The 18,028-nt window shown below is 43.0% G+C and overlaps 1 protein-coding gene across 17 annotated transcripts in view; it reads left to right on the top strand.

The window, feature by feature from the left end:
• RARB (retinoic acid receptor beta) overlaps positions 1-18,028 on the top strand; it is a 322,222-nt gene that overhangs the window by 286,330 nt on the left and 17,864 nt on the right. For all 17 annotated transcript variants that reach the window (XM_085538374.1, XM_085538377.1, XM_085538372.1 and 14 more), the window contains 4 exons: positions 3,113-3,273; positions 9,747-9,923; positions 15,971-16,175; positions 17,384-17,542. In XM_085538374.1, the coding sequence (XP_085394500.1) occupies positions 3,113-3,273; positions 9,747-9,923; positions 15,971-16,175; positions 17,384-17,542 (702 nt within the window). The remainder of the gene's footprint in view (positions 1-3,112; positions 3,274-9,746; positions 9,924-15,970; positions 16,176-17,383; positions 17,543-18,028) is intronic.

Raw genomic sequence — 18,028 nt, 5'->3', positions numbered from 1 at the left:
TATGTGTTTTGATTTAACTCTTTTAAGCATAGTACTGTCTTAATCTTTTTCTCTCTTTATTCTTTTTTTGAGTTGAATTATAGATGTAGTTGAATCTACTTAATAGTTCAACATTGTTGAAATCCTGTATATTTTTGGAGCCTGGGTGTTATATGTCAGATGCACTTTATTGTGTTGTCTTACAGGGAATATAGAAATACCACTCGGTCTGGTGCAGCCTTAGACAAATGTAGAAAATAGAAGAAGTACGCATAAAGCAAGAAGATAAATGTTATGTGGGTTATAATGTTATTGCAAAGACCATCAGAATAATAGAAAAAGCTGACAGTGAGCAAGAACTCTGTTCTTAGTTCTCAGAACGTGTTAATTTTCCCCTTCTGTCCTTCCTACCCTTCAGTGATTTGTGTCTGCAAAGAAAGAGGACAGATCTGGGCCAGTCTGGTGTGAACTGACCAGCAACTGTCTCTCCTTGGCTTTTGGAAGGGAAAAAACCTCAGGTCTAACTGAAGGAAGAGCTACATGGTGTAGCACAGGAGCAGTGGCTGGAACCCTGCATGAGTTATCTCCTTGTATCTGGGAGCTCTTGGCAGCTGTTCTGAGGACAGGCCTAAAATAATGTGTTTGTCTTCCACGAGGAGTTCAAAGCTATTGAGATAAGTAGTTGCTGAGGCCGCCTGTTAAGCAAATTTGTCAGTCGTAGAAGTATAAGTAAATGGGGCTTTATTACAAAGGCTTATTGCTTTTTGCGGTTGTGTAGGAGTTTACATAATTTTCTGAGGAGCTCTTTTATCTCCTAAGTACAGCAGTGATTAGGATTTACTTCTGGAGTGCAGTGGCAGTTTGGAGCACTCAAGATGTACATGTCAGTCCTGGATGTTTTATTCAGTGCGTAGGACTGCATTTGTTCTCTGCCTTGAGGTCCAGTGAGCAAGTCGGGCAGGACATTGGCTTCAGGAAAATAGCACAGAACCTTCCCAACTGCCTGAAAGGGTGCTGTGGCAAGGTGGGGGTCAGCTTCTTCTCCCAGGTGACAGTGATAGGGCAAGAGGTAATGGCCTTAAGTTGTATCAGAGGAGATTCAGGTTGGATATTAGGAAAGGTTTCTTCTCAGAAAGAGTGATGAAGCATTGTAACAGGCTGCCCAGGGAGTTACCATCCCCGGAGGTGTTCAGGAACTGTGTAGGTGTAGCACTGAGGGACATGGGTTAGTGGGTATGCTGGTGATGGGCTGGTGGTTGTACTAGATGATCTTGGGGGTCTTTTCCAACCCTAAGGATTCTATGATTCACAATAAGGCACAATTTTGCCTTTTCTTTCCACTTTTCTTGGCATCTTTAGAGTCTGTTACTGCAGACGTATGAACTGATGGTATTTGAGGTGAGACTGTAATCCATGGAGATGCTCAGCATCCCAGCAAAGCACATAATTGACATCAGTGTGAGGCTGTTCACACAAATGAAGTCAAGTACATCCTGAAAATATTTACCAGAGCAGGGTCAGATTTCTCTCAGTTGGAAAGTCAAACCTTCAGTCAGGAAACCAAAGCCATTTGTGCATGAGGTGTGTACCTCATCCACTCATAAAAACATTCAGTGTCCTACCCTTTGTTTTCCAGTGCATGCCTTGCATTATTTCTGTAGACACCCCTGACTCTGCTGCTTTTCCACTTTGCCATTTTCCCATATTGCGCTTAATTTTCTCTCAGAAACAGTACCCAGAGGAACATTTATCTAGCTGTGTGTCATTCGGCCTTTAATAAATGCTGTAGGTGACACTGAATCCAAACCTCCTCCTATTCCTGCAGTGTCCAGTGTTTACCTGCATTTTTGCCATCTTGTATTTATAGACACAGTGCAAGCATCCACAGAAAATGGGGTACTGTGCAGATGGGCCTGTAGAGCCCACTGAGAAAAAGAGCCAGCTGTGGGCTGCTGCTGGTATGGGTAAGAACCAGCAGGTGCAGGCGGGCCGTCTTCATGTGTGCCATTCTTCAACCACACCCTCAGAATTTGGGGCTCTGGTCTAAATATTGGAGTTTTGAGCCCCAGTGAATGTTAGTGCTGTTTTGTTTGTCCAGCAGTGGTTCATCTTTGCAGTGTTTAGTGTCAGTACTGAGTCTCTGGAGGAAAGGACTGATTTGTTTGGCTTTGTTGTAAAGCCTGGTGGGTTCCTCATGCATCTGGTTACACTTAAAATGTTAGCTTTAACTAACAACAAGCCTCTTGATAAAATTCACGAGTACTGGCAATGCTGCAGACATAGACTTATCTCCTGGGCACATTTTGTAAAATTAAGCTGTTTTCATTAAAAGAACAGAGAGTAGCGTGGTGATGGAGCAGCTGTCATATTTTATTACAAAACACAAATATGTGGGAAATCAATTACTGAACGAATGCAGCACAATGCATATTTCCAGTAATCCCCCACAGCCTGGGGAAGGTAGAAGGCTGATCCGAGGGCAGGACCAGATGGCAAGTGACTTTAAGATAGCTTCACTGCAGTTTTTCCTCTTTCAAGTGTTTGTGCTTCTCCTTTGATCTTCAGAGCTTGAGTTCAATGCATTTCATCTTTTTTCATTGGCTGTTTTCAAATCTAACTTTCCCCTTAAATAATTTCTGCTTGGTGGAGTTTGTATGAAGTATTGGGGTTTGTTATATTCCATATTGTGAAATCTAAAAAGAGAAACCATTGCTGTCTTCATTTAGTGTAGTTCACAGTAAAATACCAGCTACATCACTGCAGAGAATTTCTCCATTCACCATGCACAACTGTAATGCTACAGTGAAAAAAATCACATCTCACAGGGTTAATGAGAGACTCTAAATGCTTGTGGAGTTGTGATAGAGTCTCTTGGAGGGTAGGTACTGGGGGGTTGTGATAGCACAACAACAACCTATGGAAGTCAGTTTGGTTTCATCACTATTCCATTAAGTTCTGTTCTTATGGATAAATAATTAAGCTTGTGTAAGTATTCTCTGTGAATATAATGTTTCATCTCCGCTTAAAATAATTTACGCTTAAAGTAAAACAAAATACCTTGTGATGTTTTGAAGCAGAGCAGCAAGCACAGCATGGGGTGATCTGAATCTTCTGTGCCTGTTTTTTTCCATAGCTGTCAGAAATGATAGGAACAAAAAGAAGAAGGAACCTACAAAGCAGGAGTCCACAGAAAACTATGAAATGACAGCAGAGCTGGATGATCTCACTGAGAAGATCCGAAAAGCTCACCAGGAAACCTTCCCCTCGCTCTGCCAGCTGGGAAAATACACTACAGTAAGTATGATTTGGAGGAAACATATTCTGGAGGCTGGCGGATGATATGAATTTTGTACTGGAGGCTTTAGGTGGTTGAAATAGATGCAGAAGTCTATTGGCTCTTTGAGTCACCATAGCCAGGAAGAAACTGCATACGTGCACAGAAATATGTGCGCTTAACTGTAAAGCATTACTTAGCAGCGTTATGAGAGACTGAGAGCCTAAACCAGCAAAGAGACAAGTGTGGTGTCCACCAGTGAATTACATACCAGCATTCATTAGAAATGTATTGGTCTCCAAAAATGTGCTCTCTGCTTTGGTGTCAGCAGTTTACAGCATTGCAGGTGTGGAGTTCTTAAATGCTGCTAGTGATGGTCCCAAAGCTGCCATGGTTAAAGAAAATAGAAAATGCTAAAATAAGCCAGTTTTCAAAATGCTCATTTTACACTTTATTTCTCTTCTCAGTCTAAGTAAATACTGCAGAGCAGCAAATGCTTCTGCGGCTTTTTAGAAGTGAAAAATCAGCCTTAAGTCAAGATGTAGGAACTTCTCTAGAGGGGCAATTTTGGGCAATATGTTTTCTTTATATACATACATGAGAGGAAATCCAATGCCAAGTTTACCAGTGCACTGCAGAAAGAGACACTGAAAACTAAATGTTAGGTAGTATTTAGAGCCCGATCAGCTGATGAATAACTTTGTTGGGTCTGGACTGGCTGCCAGACATAGCTATACTGGCTGATACAGAGAGATGTGGGAAACGTCCTCCTGTAAAGAGTCTGGGAGTGGCGTGGCTGGGCCGAGGAGCTGCCTTCCTCCATGGTCCTCTGCCCCTGTTGGGCACCTAGAACAGAGACCTGTCATCCTGGTGCAGTTTATCACTGGATTGCACTCTGTTTTGAGTACGTGCTCTATTCCTGAAACAAAGATTAAGCTTCTCAAATTGTAACTTATGCAAATCCATTCCTGGCATGAATGTTCGGTGAGCAGGGTGCTGCTTTGTGGCATACTTGCCTGTAAACTATTTGCAGTGTTCAAAACTCTCTGATCTCGGTCTAAGATCTTGTATTTAAGTCCCAGAAAAGCAAGCATATATGTTGTGCTGTTAGAATAGAGCATATTTTTCATGCCACTGAAAGTATTTTCACAAGCATTTTTCACGTTTAATTCTGAAACCTGCATTAAATTGTTAGTACTGGGGAAGTCATCTGTCCTCTGCATGCTTCTCTGGTGTTTTCTCTGCTTGCATTAGACGTAGTCAAAACAATCCTTGTAGGCATGCTGATAAATACTACTGCAGTAGGCAAGCACAGCCAGCCCCCTGGGGACAAGTGCAGCATGCGAGGCTGGAAGCTCAAAAACAACCAGCTGGTGATGTAACTAAAGGCAGGGCTGGAGGCTGTGGGATTCATAGTGTGTCTTTTCAGGGAAATTCCTGGGCTAATGCCTTCCACCCCTCCCCACAGTACGTGTGGTTGTGTCCCCAACTTGAAGGGAATAAAATCTTCCAGGCAGGCTCTCACACTTCCACTAATGCAAGAGCACTTCTGAACAAGTGTGAAAGATCTTCACAGTTCAAAGACAGTGAGTTTATGCCTTGCAGAAGAGGTGATCGGATGTCCGCAGCTGGGACACGTAGCCAGACTGGTATGCATGCCAGAGTTTATTGCTCACAAGCTGTGTTGCAAATGACTTGGCTATCCCAGAATAATGTATCGGTATACCTCCAAATGTGAACGTTTTGTTACAAACCTTTGTGTTACCTCTGCATTAGAAAAGTGCACTGCAGCTGGTGTGTTGATATTTAGTACTGGTAACTGTCCAAGTTCCTGATGGATGAAAGATAAACCTGGGCACCTATGTGCCTGCGTGGATCAGGCTTAAGTTTCATTAATACTTTAGTTGTTGAAATGATACAAATGGAAACTGGAAAAGGTACTGATGGATATATTATATATACTGTTGATGCCTTCATTCTTGGGTTCCTGCTGAACCTGATCATGTGCTGATGTCCTCAAAGAAGAATCAGAGCTTGTACTGAGAGCACCTGGTTTTCAGAAATGGGCAAATCTGAGCCATCGAGGGGTCCTGAGTTGCCCCAGACTGACTGTGCTGACTCTGAGGCTGAATGTCTGTCTCAGGATGGGACAACTTGGAGAAAGAGAAGTCTTTCTTCTATATCAGATATTTCAGAAGCTTGTAACAATTAGCTGCACGTGGCTAAAGTCCCTGCTTCTTTGTCATGGTTTGGAACAATTCAAGTCCCAATAACAAAATTATACGGAAAGGGTTATTTTTGGCTTACCTTGAATCTTGAGAGCTCTACATCTTCCTTCAACAGCTGCATCAAAGCAGACAGTGGTGGTGCTAAATATTAACTGTCCTCTGGCTTTGTTCTCATAATCTCTTTGCGAAATGGGAAGTACTTAGATCTCTCATCCAACTAAGGTCTGGTGACCACTCCAGCATTTTAGATAGGAATTCTGTGTAACATCTCATTTGTGAGAGCTGTCTTTGCAGGGCATTGAAAGGGACAGAGTACAGCTGTCAATCATATGCTTGCACCCAAGAAAAAACCTTGGGAAATGAAATATTCCTAAACACCCCTTTGGCTGGAGTAAAAGGTCTTCATCTCCAGCTGACTGCCCGGCAAAGGAGTGGAGGAGAAACCGCACTGCAGAGATCCGTGATGTTCTCAGGCTGCAATGAGGTCTTTGTACAGGACTGAGGGACACAGCTTCAGTCCTTGGACAACATCATGGCAGGGTTTGGGTGGTAGTTGTCCCTTTGGAGACACCTGAAATAGAGATCAGAAGTCAAAAACAGAAGCACACAACTCTTCTGCTAAATGCAGAGCCCAAGGGGAGCTAGAACCGTGTGAAGCTTTAGTTTTCCTGATAGCAGGAGTTTGGTTACAGGTAGAATATATAAAGTCACATTTTCTGTTTGCTGCTGCTGGCTAATATTCGTGAAACATGGTGCTCTCATGCTGCAAACCATTTTGTAACCTTAAAAATGTTGATCTATTTTTTTAACTGAGAGGTGAGAAATGAGCATATTGAATCCACGTGGATTCACTGGAGTTTCACTACGCTACTTGTGTAGTGATGGGACCTGTGGACGGAAGAGTCTGCTCCCTGCGTGTGATTCCTGTACGCCTTCGGTTATGTGATCTTTCAGACTAATTTAAAACAGGGTTTTGTTTGCTGCTAAAAGGAGCAAAGAATGTCAGTGTAAGAGAGTGGAGGAAAAAAAGAGCTTGCCAGAGATATGGTCATAAAAAAAACCACCTGTGCAGACATTTGGTTTGCATATCTGACCCCTCTTCTTAACACTGCAGCCTGCATTTCCTGCAGGGAAGGTTACGTGGTTATTTTTTTTCCCATTGTGTATTTTTACCTGGTCAAAGAAATTGGTTTTGGAAAAGCCAATTGCATTTTTTTATATCCATCTGCTCTTTAAAAAGAAAAAGTGCCCCTATCTACAATAATTACTGTACTTTGCATAGTTAATAAAAGTCTACTTAAAATAATGAGGGAATGTATTAAATTCCCTGAGTCATTTGCCTTAACAGTTGCATTTGGTAGGCAGGGGCAAGTACAGTTCTGTCGGTGATGAGAATCAGCAAGCTCTTTAAATGTAATGGATTTCAAAAGTCCATCATAAATAGATCTGTTTTATTACTGTCATCCAGGTAAGAGAAAGTGCCGTAGTAATTTCTCTAGAGATGTCATACTTTATAGTATAATTGAGTGTAACTATACTGCTTGTCCCTTGAGACTGGTACTATTTGTAAGTCTGCAGCTGTGTTACATCCAACCTCGTGATAAAGGGAGGAGGATAAAAAGGAAAAAAAAAAAATCACTGTTGGACCTTTGCTTCAGGTTCTCTCTGGTTGCTCTTTGCCAGCTGCAAGTAGAGAGCATCATTTTGCTCTTTGTAAGTCCTTGCCTTAGAAGTTTACATGGCTGTTGTTCAGTGCCAGTGTAGAGGAAAAATATATCTTGATGCTGGAATTGAGCAAAGAAGAGGGCTGTGTTCCTCAGTGAGCCTGCAGGAGCTGGAGCGCATTACTGCTTTTACTAAGGAGGTATAGCAAGTGTTCCTGATTAGGGCATAGTGCCCCTGTGAGCCTTGTTTCATTTGTAAAGTGGATTTTAAAGACAGTGGGGATTCTGCTACTGTGTATGTTTCTGGGAGTAACTCATCCTATATTGCTAATGTGGAGATAGAGCAGGCTGCGATGAAGAACAAAAATGATGGAAAAAATGGGATCAATTTATGTGGCAAAAATGGCTGTTTAATTGGATTTCATAGCAAGGTTGGGCTTTTCCACTGATAAAGATGTCACCAGGGTGTATTACAGTATTGTTCCACCATATGTGCGCTGGTGCAAAGGCCTGAAAAGCATGCAAGGCTGATCCTGGAAAAGACACCCAAAAACCTCCTGCTTCAGTACAATATCCAGGAAAACTCATAGCATCTGCATGTTTTTCACAGCGTGGTTACAGGAGATCCCCAGGCAAAATTTAATCAGAGTTTCTAACAGGCATTTTATTAACCCCGTACTTTATTGTTCAACCTATACATCAATATTGAGTCCATTCTGTTTTTACATATTGAGAAATGCTGCTAAAAATCTCGCTACTTTCCACGGCGTTTGTGACTAGCATTCATTACCAAATGAAATGTTGAAAGTCTTCCCATTTGTGGCATCTCAAAGACAACATGTAAACCCCATTAGATCCAACGCTGAGGAATCTGGCAACCCGCACAATAAAACACCAGGTTATTTTGTATTTTATTAACTGCCCCTTCTTTTCAGTTTGCATAATGGCGAGTTAGATTTACATTTGTTAAGACGGCTGTGCATTACTCTTAATAGAAGACATGTCAAACTTCCCGTTGCCAGTACTGCGGCATGATAAAGTAACCTCATATGATACTGATGAAGATTTCGTTCACACTTGCTGGTTTCATGCAACGTCTTTTTTTCCAGATGGATACCCTATTGTAAAATGATTTCCTGCTTTAGGCTCTGCTTTGTGTAGCTCTACGCTATGCCATCTTTCTATGAACTGGATAAACTGCCTATTAAATTTAATTACAGCCTGAATGACTGCACATCTTGATCTTATTTTTCCTCCAATGTACTGTATTTCACCAAGGTCCTTGAGGATGAAATAAAATAAATCTGAAGGATGCATACTCCAGTAGCCGAAAGAAATGTTTCAAAGGGCATTACAATGACTGTTAACCCATTAGTTTGGGACCATTTTGAAGGCAATTCTTTAGGCTTAGCATTATAAAGACATTTTCTCCTATTTTAAAATCTGTCATTAAAAAAAAAAAAAAAAAAAAGAGTTGTTCCCAGAATAAAAATTCAAACAGAAGTGGTGAACTTAATTTCTTATCCCTTAGGAAGAGAAGCAGGGAAGGATGTATATGTGCATTTAAACACTTCTTAGCATTTATTCTTTGCAATAGTGGCCTAGTATAAATATCGTCGGCTTGAATCTCTACTCAGCTGTAAGTGAAGGTGAGTGTCAGCTGATGGCTCCCCTAGGACTGCCATGACCTTCCCTATCATGATTGACAGTGGTGATGGCACATGGCAGTGCAGCACTGGGACAGAGCAAGGGCTGCAGGAATATGGGTGTGGTGACAGCATCCATGGCCCTGCTGAGCTCATCCCATGCCCCACATCCCATTCTACCTCTTCAGTCTGGCCTTCTCATGAACATAAAGAAGCCAATGGCACCAACGTGACAAATGCCTGGGTACAGCTTTTGCTAGCTAAAAAACTGTGGGCTTTTGGATTAAGTTACGTGAATATTCACTGAGAGATGCGACCTGAATGACTTGGTGGCACTTTGAATGGGAGGATGTATATTGGATGCCCAATCCAATGAGCACACAGCATTTGTCATTGCACGTGGTGTTTCTTGTAACATTGTGCAAAAAAGAATGCTATTTAATTAATGTGAAACCATAGCTTGAGAAAGCTGTAAAACTCTCGCAGAGCCACAGAGCAGATAAATTAAGTAGAACTAATTTGCTAAGATCTTAAGTATGTGACGCTATGTTCCAGATATTGTGCTGCTTTTTCCAGATGAAGACCCAATATTCTTGTTCAACTATTCATTTTATTTTCTGGGGTACAACTGTAAATTGTCTCTCTCAATGCACTTATTATACAATGGCAAGGAAGAATAATGATAGTGGCATTTGGAAATGTTTAAGTTCATTTGTATTCCTTGTACAGATGGCCTCTGCAATCATAAGTAACAGAGAAATATCCAAGGAATTTTCAGGCGATTAATCTAAGTTTAAAAACAGCATCGTCTCAACAGCAAGCTGCAGAAATTGCCTGGAATGTTAATAGAGGGCACTTCTGGAAGGAATACTTTGGTTGTTGTTTCTTTCCCTTGAAAACCACTCACTGAAAGGGATGTTACTGATTTATGGTGCCTTCTTGCCTTTCTTTCCAGAACTCTAGTGCAGACCATCGGGTTCGACTGGACCTTGGGCTCTGGGACAAATTCAGTGAACTTGCAACAAAGTGCATTATTAAAATAGTGGAATTTGCAAAACGATTGCCAGGCTTTACGAGCTTGACCATTGCAGACCAGATAACTCTACTTAAAGCAGCCTGCCTGGACATACTGGTATGTATCTTTAATATTATTTCCTTAGTAGTCATTTATTTTCTATTACGCTCTGTTACTGCAATTGACAGAAGGTCAAACGCTGTCCCAGCTTTATGGTTGCATAATTAAACTCACCAGCACAGTCATAAGTGGATTCTAGCTTGCCTACTAATGCTTGTTATTTAGGATGACTGTGTTCTTCAGAATTCATAGTGAGACCTTACAGTTTGTGGATTTCAGTATCGCTGCAAGAAAGGCATGTTTTGAAATAATAAGAAAGAAATATATGCAACTCTGGAAAAGTTTCCCCATCATTAACACTGAAGAGTGGTCTGATTTTAATTTCCTGCTCCTCTTCCTTCTCCTCCCCCAAAGCACTGCAGTCAATGTCTGCATAGAGGGCTTCCAGAAGGAAGTCTGCTGCCTTTGGTCATGAGATGGTTTGAGGAACCAGATCCAAATGTTTGCAGTGAGGATTTTACAGGCCATAGTGATGCACCTAGAGCCCTGCAGCTGCAGAGCCTTTGGTACACAGGATTACTTGCTTTTAGGAATGCTGTAGATACCGATGGAAGTGGACTCCTGTTTGTGGGCTTTGTACAGATTTGAGCAAAAATGTGGTTCAATTTTAAATAGAGAAGAATACAATCTACAGTAGAGAACTATGCAGATAAGCTTGAAATGTTCCTCTGTGCCATGCCACTAAGTGGAAAACTCTTCTCCCTCTCTTTGTCTCTGGTTGTTTGTGATGCTGACCTTCAGAGTTGCCCTTTGGGATCTCGTCATTTCTTTAGACAGACCTACAGGCTTTTAAAGGCAAATATGCTCTTCATTACTGACTATCACAATGACTTTTAGCAAAACAGTTAATGCTTTAGATGTATTTTAAACATTTCAAGCATGATTTATACATCCTCTAAGCGTTTTCTTCTGAGCATAAGCCTACTGGTCCTTACTGAACCGGGTGATTTTTCAGCATGACCAAGAAGCCCTTTTTAGGGTGAATACTATAGATAGATTTCTTGGCCTAACCTGGGAGTTTGAGCTAGAGAATTTCAAGTTAAAGTAGTTAATCTTGGAATTTCTAGAAGTGCATTGCTTCCAACAGGAGCATATTGAGGAAGATGTTAACTGCTGTGACCTTTTCCTCTTGTGCTGTCAAAAGCTGTTTCAAAGAATTGCATCCAGAGGACACTGATGCAGGAGGAAAATGGGGTAGAAGAGGAGGAGGGAGGTTATTCTTTGGCCTATAAAAAAAGGAAAGCTGAGGTTGCCATGTGGTCTTTGATAGTCATTTCTCCTTGTCCCCTTCTTCCAGTCCCATTCAGACCAGGCCATCTCATCATTGTCACGTGTGGTCCTTCCATAAGACAGGGCCATTTGTTAATGATTGTGTGCCTGTCATCATTAGCTCCGCTATGAGAAGGTGCAGTTACGTTCCTCTTACACCAAAAGGCATACAGGCATATGGTTGGACATTTCCTCAAAAGTATTCTCATAGAGGTATGGGAAGAGAATTCCTTTCTATTTGCAAAGCCTACAGACACTACCCACAAAATGGTGGCTGGAAGAAAGGGCTGGAATATAGCATAAACCTGTTCATCCAAACACTTTAACCCTAAAACTTCTTGCTTTAAGCTGCATTCCCTTCTTGGAGCTGCCATTTTCTGGCTCCGTAGCTACCAGGGAAAAAAATCATACTCTAATTCTGAGATTGTTAAGGATCCTGTGGGTTCCTGGAGCTCACAGTATCACAGAATATCCAGAGCTGGAAGGAACCTGCAGGGATCATCGTGTCCAACTCCTGGTTGCACACTGGACTAATAAAGGTCTAGATAATGGTACAGGGGCAGATAAAAGCACTTCACAGCCTCTCATCAAGGTGGATAAATAAAAGCTTGGTCCTTAGAATATTAATGATAAGGTGGGTGGTAAATGATAAATATATTTCACCTAATTCATGTACAGAAAAGGTTGATTCTTATTTTAAAGCCAATTCACCACTTCTGTTCCTGGAGAGTAGGCAATATCCAAGCTCTACTTAGAGCCTTTACCGAGGCCTGTCATTCCTGTCCACCTGCTTGCTGTCTTCTTTATTTTTCACCAAACTGAAGAAGGTGACACATCTGTGCAAGCAGAAATGCAAGTGCCATCGCTGCCTGGAGTAGGCAAGAGAGGAAGCTTTTCCAGACTCAGGATAGATAAGACAAGCTTGCTATGAGAGTCCTAAGTTTCCAGTGTGACATGTAGACAAGCTTTATGTGACTACTTTATGTGCTGCTTAAAAAGAAAAAGGGATAATTACCACCACCACAGTTATGCGCACGGTCTGTGAAATGCCCCATATCCTTTAAATCCACATCACCTGCACATATAGTCTGATTGGAGTGCAGCTCTGTATCTTTATTTAAGCTAAATAACAGCACTTTTAGCAGTGTTTTCATAGAGTCTGCTTTCCCCCTTAGTTTTCCTAGCCAGGCATGGTGTGTGCCTGCCTGCAGTTGGCCATGCGCCTGTATTGCCCAGCAGTGCTGCCCTGCACCTGGGGACCTGCTCAGGATTTGTGCTTATGGAACACCAGTCAGGGCACAGCTCTGAGCAGGTACCAATCTTCACGACCACAGTAGAGAAGATTTCTGCAAATCCCAAATGTCTTCATTTCTTTGGCTTTTGGAGCTAACCCCTCTATATTGCGGATCTGTGCCTGGGGACCTCGTTCATGTTTGCCCTCTAGACAAGGGGCAGCATCTTGGTGGGGCTGTTGGAGCCCTGTGCTTTAGGCATGAGCATGGGCACCCCATGTCCAGCCCTGGTTCAACTGACCTGGGTCTAACTCCTGGGCAGGGGTGAGTCCCAAGCATTTACAAGCCCCACTGAGGGCTTGGCTTAGCTGGACCTTGCAGCCTTAGATGCCTTAATCCCCTGACACCCTGAGAAAGGAGGTGCTGCCAGGAACTTAATGAACTCCATTGGATATGGGTCAAGTAATTGTTTTATATACAAACAAACACAAATTCTATAAGGGAAATAACATCAAGCCTTGCAAAATAGTTAAAGGCGCCAACTGAGGCTGGTGGAATTTGTATTTGCTCTGGAGCCAAAGGTTCCAGGGCTAAATGTTACTGAAATGCAGTCTGTAACCCTCATAAAAGTGACTGCTTCTGTCCGCTGGTCTGCTGGCCCTAAGGCGGGAGAGCATCAGATATGGAGGGAGTCCATAGTTCAGTCTTTCTCAGTTCCAATGGGAAAACCCTCGAGTTCTCAGCCCTAGTAATGCCATTCTTAGTTTTTGTTGTACGATCCCACAATTGAGCACCAAGCAGGAGCTTGTGAGCACAGGTAGCTCGTTCCAGTGAGCATGGCAGTGTTGGGAGGATTATTCATCTGCTGATGCCCTTTCAGAGGTTGAGTTTCTCTCCATGGGAAACCATCTTGGCTGTGGTGGTGAGCGTGTGGCACCAGGAGTTCTTACCTTAACAAATCTGTGTAAAGCAGGTAACAGCTTAATGGTAGCAGCAATTTTATTATACATGCAGCACTCTGGATGGTTGGGTTTTGTGTGAACTGGAAGGTGGGTTTGTTTTCTTTTTAGCTGTTTGTAACTGAGTCATAGACACTTCAAGATGTATTCTTTAAAACAAAGGGTCCTTTAATCATTGGCAAGAACCTTATTTATGGCTGCAAGTGGCATTTAAGAGCAGAGTGACAACTAAAATACTTGGCTTAGTTACAAAACCTAAACAGTACTGAAGACATTAGGAGGATGTCTTCTAGACAGTTTAAAATGGGGAAAGATACAGTGATTTCTTATTTTGAAGTGCTGACATTTCCCATATGTTCTTCAGTGACTATGAGCTTGAAATTGACTTTACTTTGACACTGGAAGTTTGCCCAAGAAAGGTTTAGCAGCAACTCAGCAATATCCTTAGCATTTCACAGATCTTGATGAAGGGCATAAATTTAAAATAAATAAATAAAAAGCCACAAGAAAAAAAAAAACAACACACACAAAAACATTTTAAATGATCTGTCTCAGAGTTTAATAACAGTGTGTTGTGGGATAATGTAGAAGGAATGTAGGAGAAACCTGAGACCTGATTGCTCCAGTCAAGTTAAGTGCATTGCAGAAAACACATAGTTGAGCTTCAGCTGTGCCAGTTGCCCCGTCTGAGCCACTGCAGGCTCATCCAATTAAAGGCTCAAGCGGCATTTAGGCACAAAAGCCTCAAGTCTGCCTTTTGTGAAAAACCTTCCCAGTTGCCGTCTGTGCCTGGAAGTAACTACATTCCATGGGACCCGAAGGTTTTAATCACGAATTGTGCAAGGCTCCCTGTGCCTGCTCACTGGGGCTCTGGGCTCCGTAACCCAGCACTCGACTTGCTCCTGCTGTGGGTGCAGCTTGGATGACTTAGTCCATGTCAGCACTGTGGCAGCTTCAGGCTGCTCCGTGTGTCCTCAGCAGAGCGAGGCCAGCTCACAGGCAGCACTGGGACTGTTGAGGAACCCACAAAATGTGCTCAGCAGGAGGCAGGTTGCTTGGACAATTCTAAGTGTGTAGTTTCTGTTCTTCTAGGTAGACTCTAAGAGGTGTTTGTTGTTCCAGCAGCTCCCTCCATGCTCCTTATTATTCCTTTTAAAGATTACAGAATTTTAGAATAGCCTAAGTTGGACAGGTGAGGACCATCGAGCCCAACTCCTGGGTGTAAAGGTTAAGAAACAGTGAGTGTGTGGGGAGAGAACCTCCAGTGGTTTCTGTCAGTGTAGGGTACGGTAACCTTGCCATCTTCTATTGACAAGGCACCATGCACTGTAACATTTCCTTCCAGTCACAACCCTGAGGTGAGTGTTGGCCAGCACACAGAACCTCTGCGTTCCTCATGGCCAGCAAAAAGGTGTGAACTCATGTCTTCCCTGGAACGCCCTTATCTGTGCTCAGGGTGGGCCAGCTCATCTCACACAGGTGGACCTGCCAAAGCCAACTCAGCCCTTCCCTGTGCAGCGTCAGGGCAGCACTGAGGCCGCTTGGCCTGGGAGATGCTGGGCTTGGTGTGGCTGCCTGGGCAGGTGTGGTGCTGCAGAACGCGGCTGTAGCTGAGGGGAGAAGAGGAAAAGCTGGGCGAGCTCCTGAGGCTGCCGCGTGCTGCCACGTGAGGGTTCAGAGCCTGGTAATCGGCTCAGAAGGAATGTGCAGGCCACAGGACAAGCAGCGCTTTGTGGAGCTGCTGGTGGGGACGGATGGGGATGAGTCAGGGCCCAGGGCAGGAAGATCAGCACTGAGGCAAAGCGCAGGTCAGGCCTGATGAGTGAAGTAGGAATTTGTGCAGAGATCACCTTAACCGGCATCTGTACTATAGCTCCTTGTGGGTGTTCTGAAAGGCAGGAGTGCAGCCCTGGGTCTGTGAGCAAGGAGTAGCCTGATGCTCCTTATGTTGGGCTTCCTTTCCATTTCTTTCTCCCGGCTGAGCATTTGTTCGCTTGCTGATTGAGTTCTACAGTACAACTTTGCTGTCACAGGAGAAATGAAGGAGCCTCAAGAGCTCAGGCTGTGTTCTGCCTCGTTCAGCAGTTGGGGTTTGTACCTCCCAGAAGGCAGATATCCCTTGTCCTACCAAAGTCACAGTGCAGAGCAGCGCTGTCACACAGATGTGACCCCCAAACCAATGAGCAGTTCAAGTATCATGAATGATCTTGCTGGGATCAGAGTGGCAATGCAGTAACGATAGTTTGATGTGTAGAGAGTACTAATTAAAGTGCCATTTATGGGATTATTACAGTAATGCTGATGAGTGAAGTCATGGGAACGGCACAGGATTTTTGAGTATCTCACAACCAAAGGGAAAGCTTTGAAGTGACCAATTTCTACTACAAAAACAATCGTAGACAGTCAAGTGTTTGTTTATGTGGAGAACTTCAGGGCTACTGGAACTGAACGTACCGGAGTTTGGTTTCAGATTGTTTTGACGTGAGCACGTACTTCAGTTCCACGGGTAATTTGCTACGTCGGGAGAAGGCAGCAAACCTCTCAAGGGCTGAATTCTTCAGGTTACATCTTTATCCCTCCACAGATCCTCAGAATTTGCACAAGATACACACCAGAACAAGACACCATGACATTTTCAGATGGCCTTACCCTGAACCGAACTCAGATGCACAATGCTGGATTTGGCCCCCTGACCGACCTCGTGTTCACCTTTGCCAACCAGCTCCTGCCTTTGGAAATGGATGACACAGAAACCGGTCTCCTTAGTGCCATCTGCTTGATCTGTGGAGGTACCGTACGGCGGGGAGTCAGATGCCTTTAAAACAACAGACGCATTAAGATCTTCATTTATGCTTTACTTGTTTTGCTTTCCTGTACTAAAATGTGTATATATAGAGCGAATATGTATATGTAGTGTTAGTATATATTATATATATGTCACCTAAACCAGCTGCACTAAAGGTTTGTTTTCCACTGATGGTGGTTATTGTTTTCATTATTGGTGGGGTTTTAAATAAGATCAGGCCCATCTTATTGACTGCCTCGTGAGGGACTACTGCAGGATATATCCCACTGCTTCTTCCTGAGCAGTGTTTGGGTACCTGCATAACTGACCTGCATTAGGGCAAGAGGCTGGTTGTGCAGCTTTTACTCATAAATACAATTGCATGCATGTGCATAGGGTTACATTCGTATAAAAGTCACTGGGGATAATTAAGAGAATGCAGGCTGTGCTTCCAAGTTAGCAGAATAGCACTGGTAATGTGAAGGGGGTTCGGGGGGTGGGAGGGGGAGGAGCTGATTCCACCTCAAAAGGGGCACTGCCAGTGAAATCAGGTAAAGCTGTATTTCTGCAACACAAAAAGAAAGTCTCATATTGTTTCCATAAGACTCTTTTGCTTCTCTCAATTTAATCACCCAGTCTCTGTTCCGCTGTGCAGATTCTGGGCTAGCATTAGAAACCCTGTGTTCAGATGGGCCATTCCGTGCAAATGCAAACTCAAAACCATTTTCTTTTTTATTTTTTCTTTTTATTTTTTGCATAATTATGCATTGTGGTGCTTAAAGCGTTATTAGAGAATGACTGTTTTGAAAACAAAAGTCAGTCTTTATTGACGGTGGCCCTTTAGTACAAAATGATTCTGCTTTTATGTCTCTAACCATAACCCATCAAAAGCAATGATGGGTTCTGAGTCATCTCTAATGTCTCGCTGATGCGTTCCCTTTTATGGCTGACGTTTGTTGTCACTCAAGCTTGTACTGCCATCTGCTGATCGATGGTGGTAACTCACTGTGGTTCAGCATTGATGCAAAGACCAAATCGACCATAGTCAGTTTATAAACCTGGATGAATACGAAATTAATTCAATGCTACAGGGTGTATTTCTCCATATATGTGGAGAAAGGGATGAAATTCATGGAGGTTTAATCAGGAGCTTCTGTGATTTAAAAAAATCCCCATGTTTAAGATCATAGAGTGACATGCTGCTTCCTACAGATCGCCAGGACCTTGAAGAACCAATGAAAGTCGATAAGCTTCAGGAACCATTGCTTGAAGCACTGAAAATTTATATCCGAAAGAGACGACCCAACAAGCCTCACATGTTCCCAAAGATCTTAATGAAAATCACAGATCTTCGTAGCATCAGTGCAAAAGGTGAGTGTCCCACACTCGCAATGGCTCAGTGTGTCACTTCTCATAGGACACTAGCTTGAAGACGTGGGTGGTTGGTCCCGTGAGTGTTCTTAACACAGCTGAGAGGTCCTGCTGGCTTTTCTTTTCATCTTATTCATGTAACAGCCTGTTGAAAGTGGTTCTACTTCAAACATACGCAATGCCACATTTTCCATACAGTTCCTGTAAAGTCATTAATTGCTTCCCAGTTGTGCTTGCTCCTTTGTTCCTGGCAGCTTAAGTCAGTTATGAAACTACTCCGACAGCATTCACCTGGAAAGTTATTAATTGCCTTTGTAATGGTTTCTGAATCTTCTCAGCTCAGGCATGAATATAAACCCTCCTTTCTTACCTGGCGCTGTGCAGTGACTGAGTGCTCCCTCCAGCACTGGCACTGTTGTAGTGTGGAAAAGCAAACCAAGTCTACAGGTTCTGTTTTCTGGAATCTTTCCCCACTAATTGGACTAA

This window comes from Coturnix japonica, chromosome 2 (genome assembly GCF_054131305.1).
Source record: "Coturnix japonica strain WE chromosome 2, WE-NBRP24, whole genome shotgun sequence".
In the NCBI taxonomy this organism is placed as follows: domain Eukaryota; kingdom Metazoa; phylum Chordata; class Aves; order Galliformes; family Phasianidae; genus Coturnix; species Coturnix japonica.
Note: the sequence above shows the minus strand (reverse complement) of the source record. Positions and strands in the feature narration are given on the sequence as shown.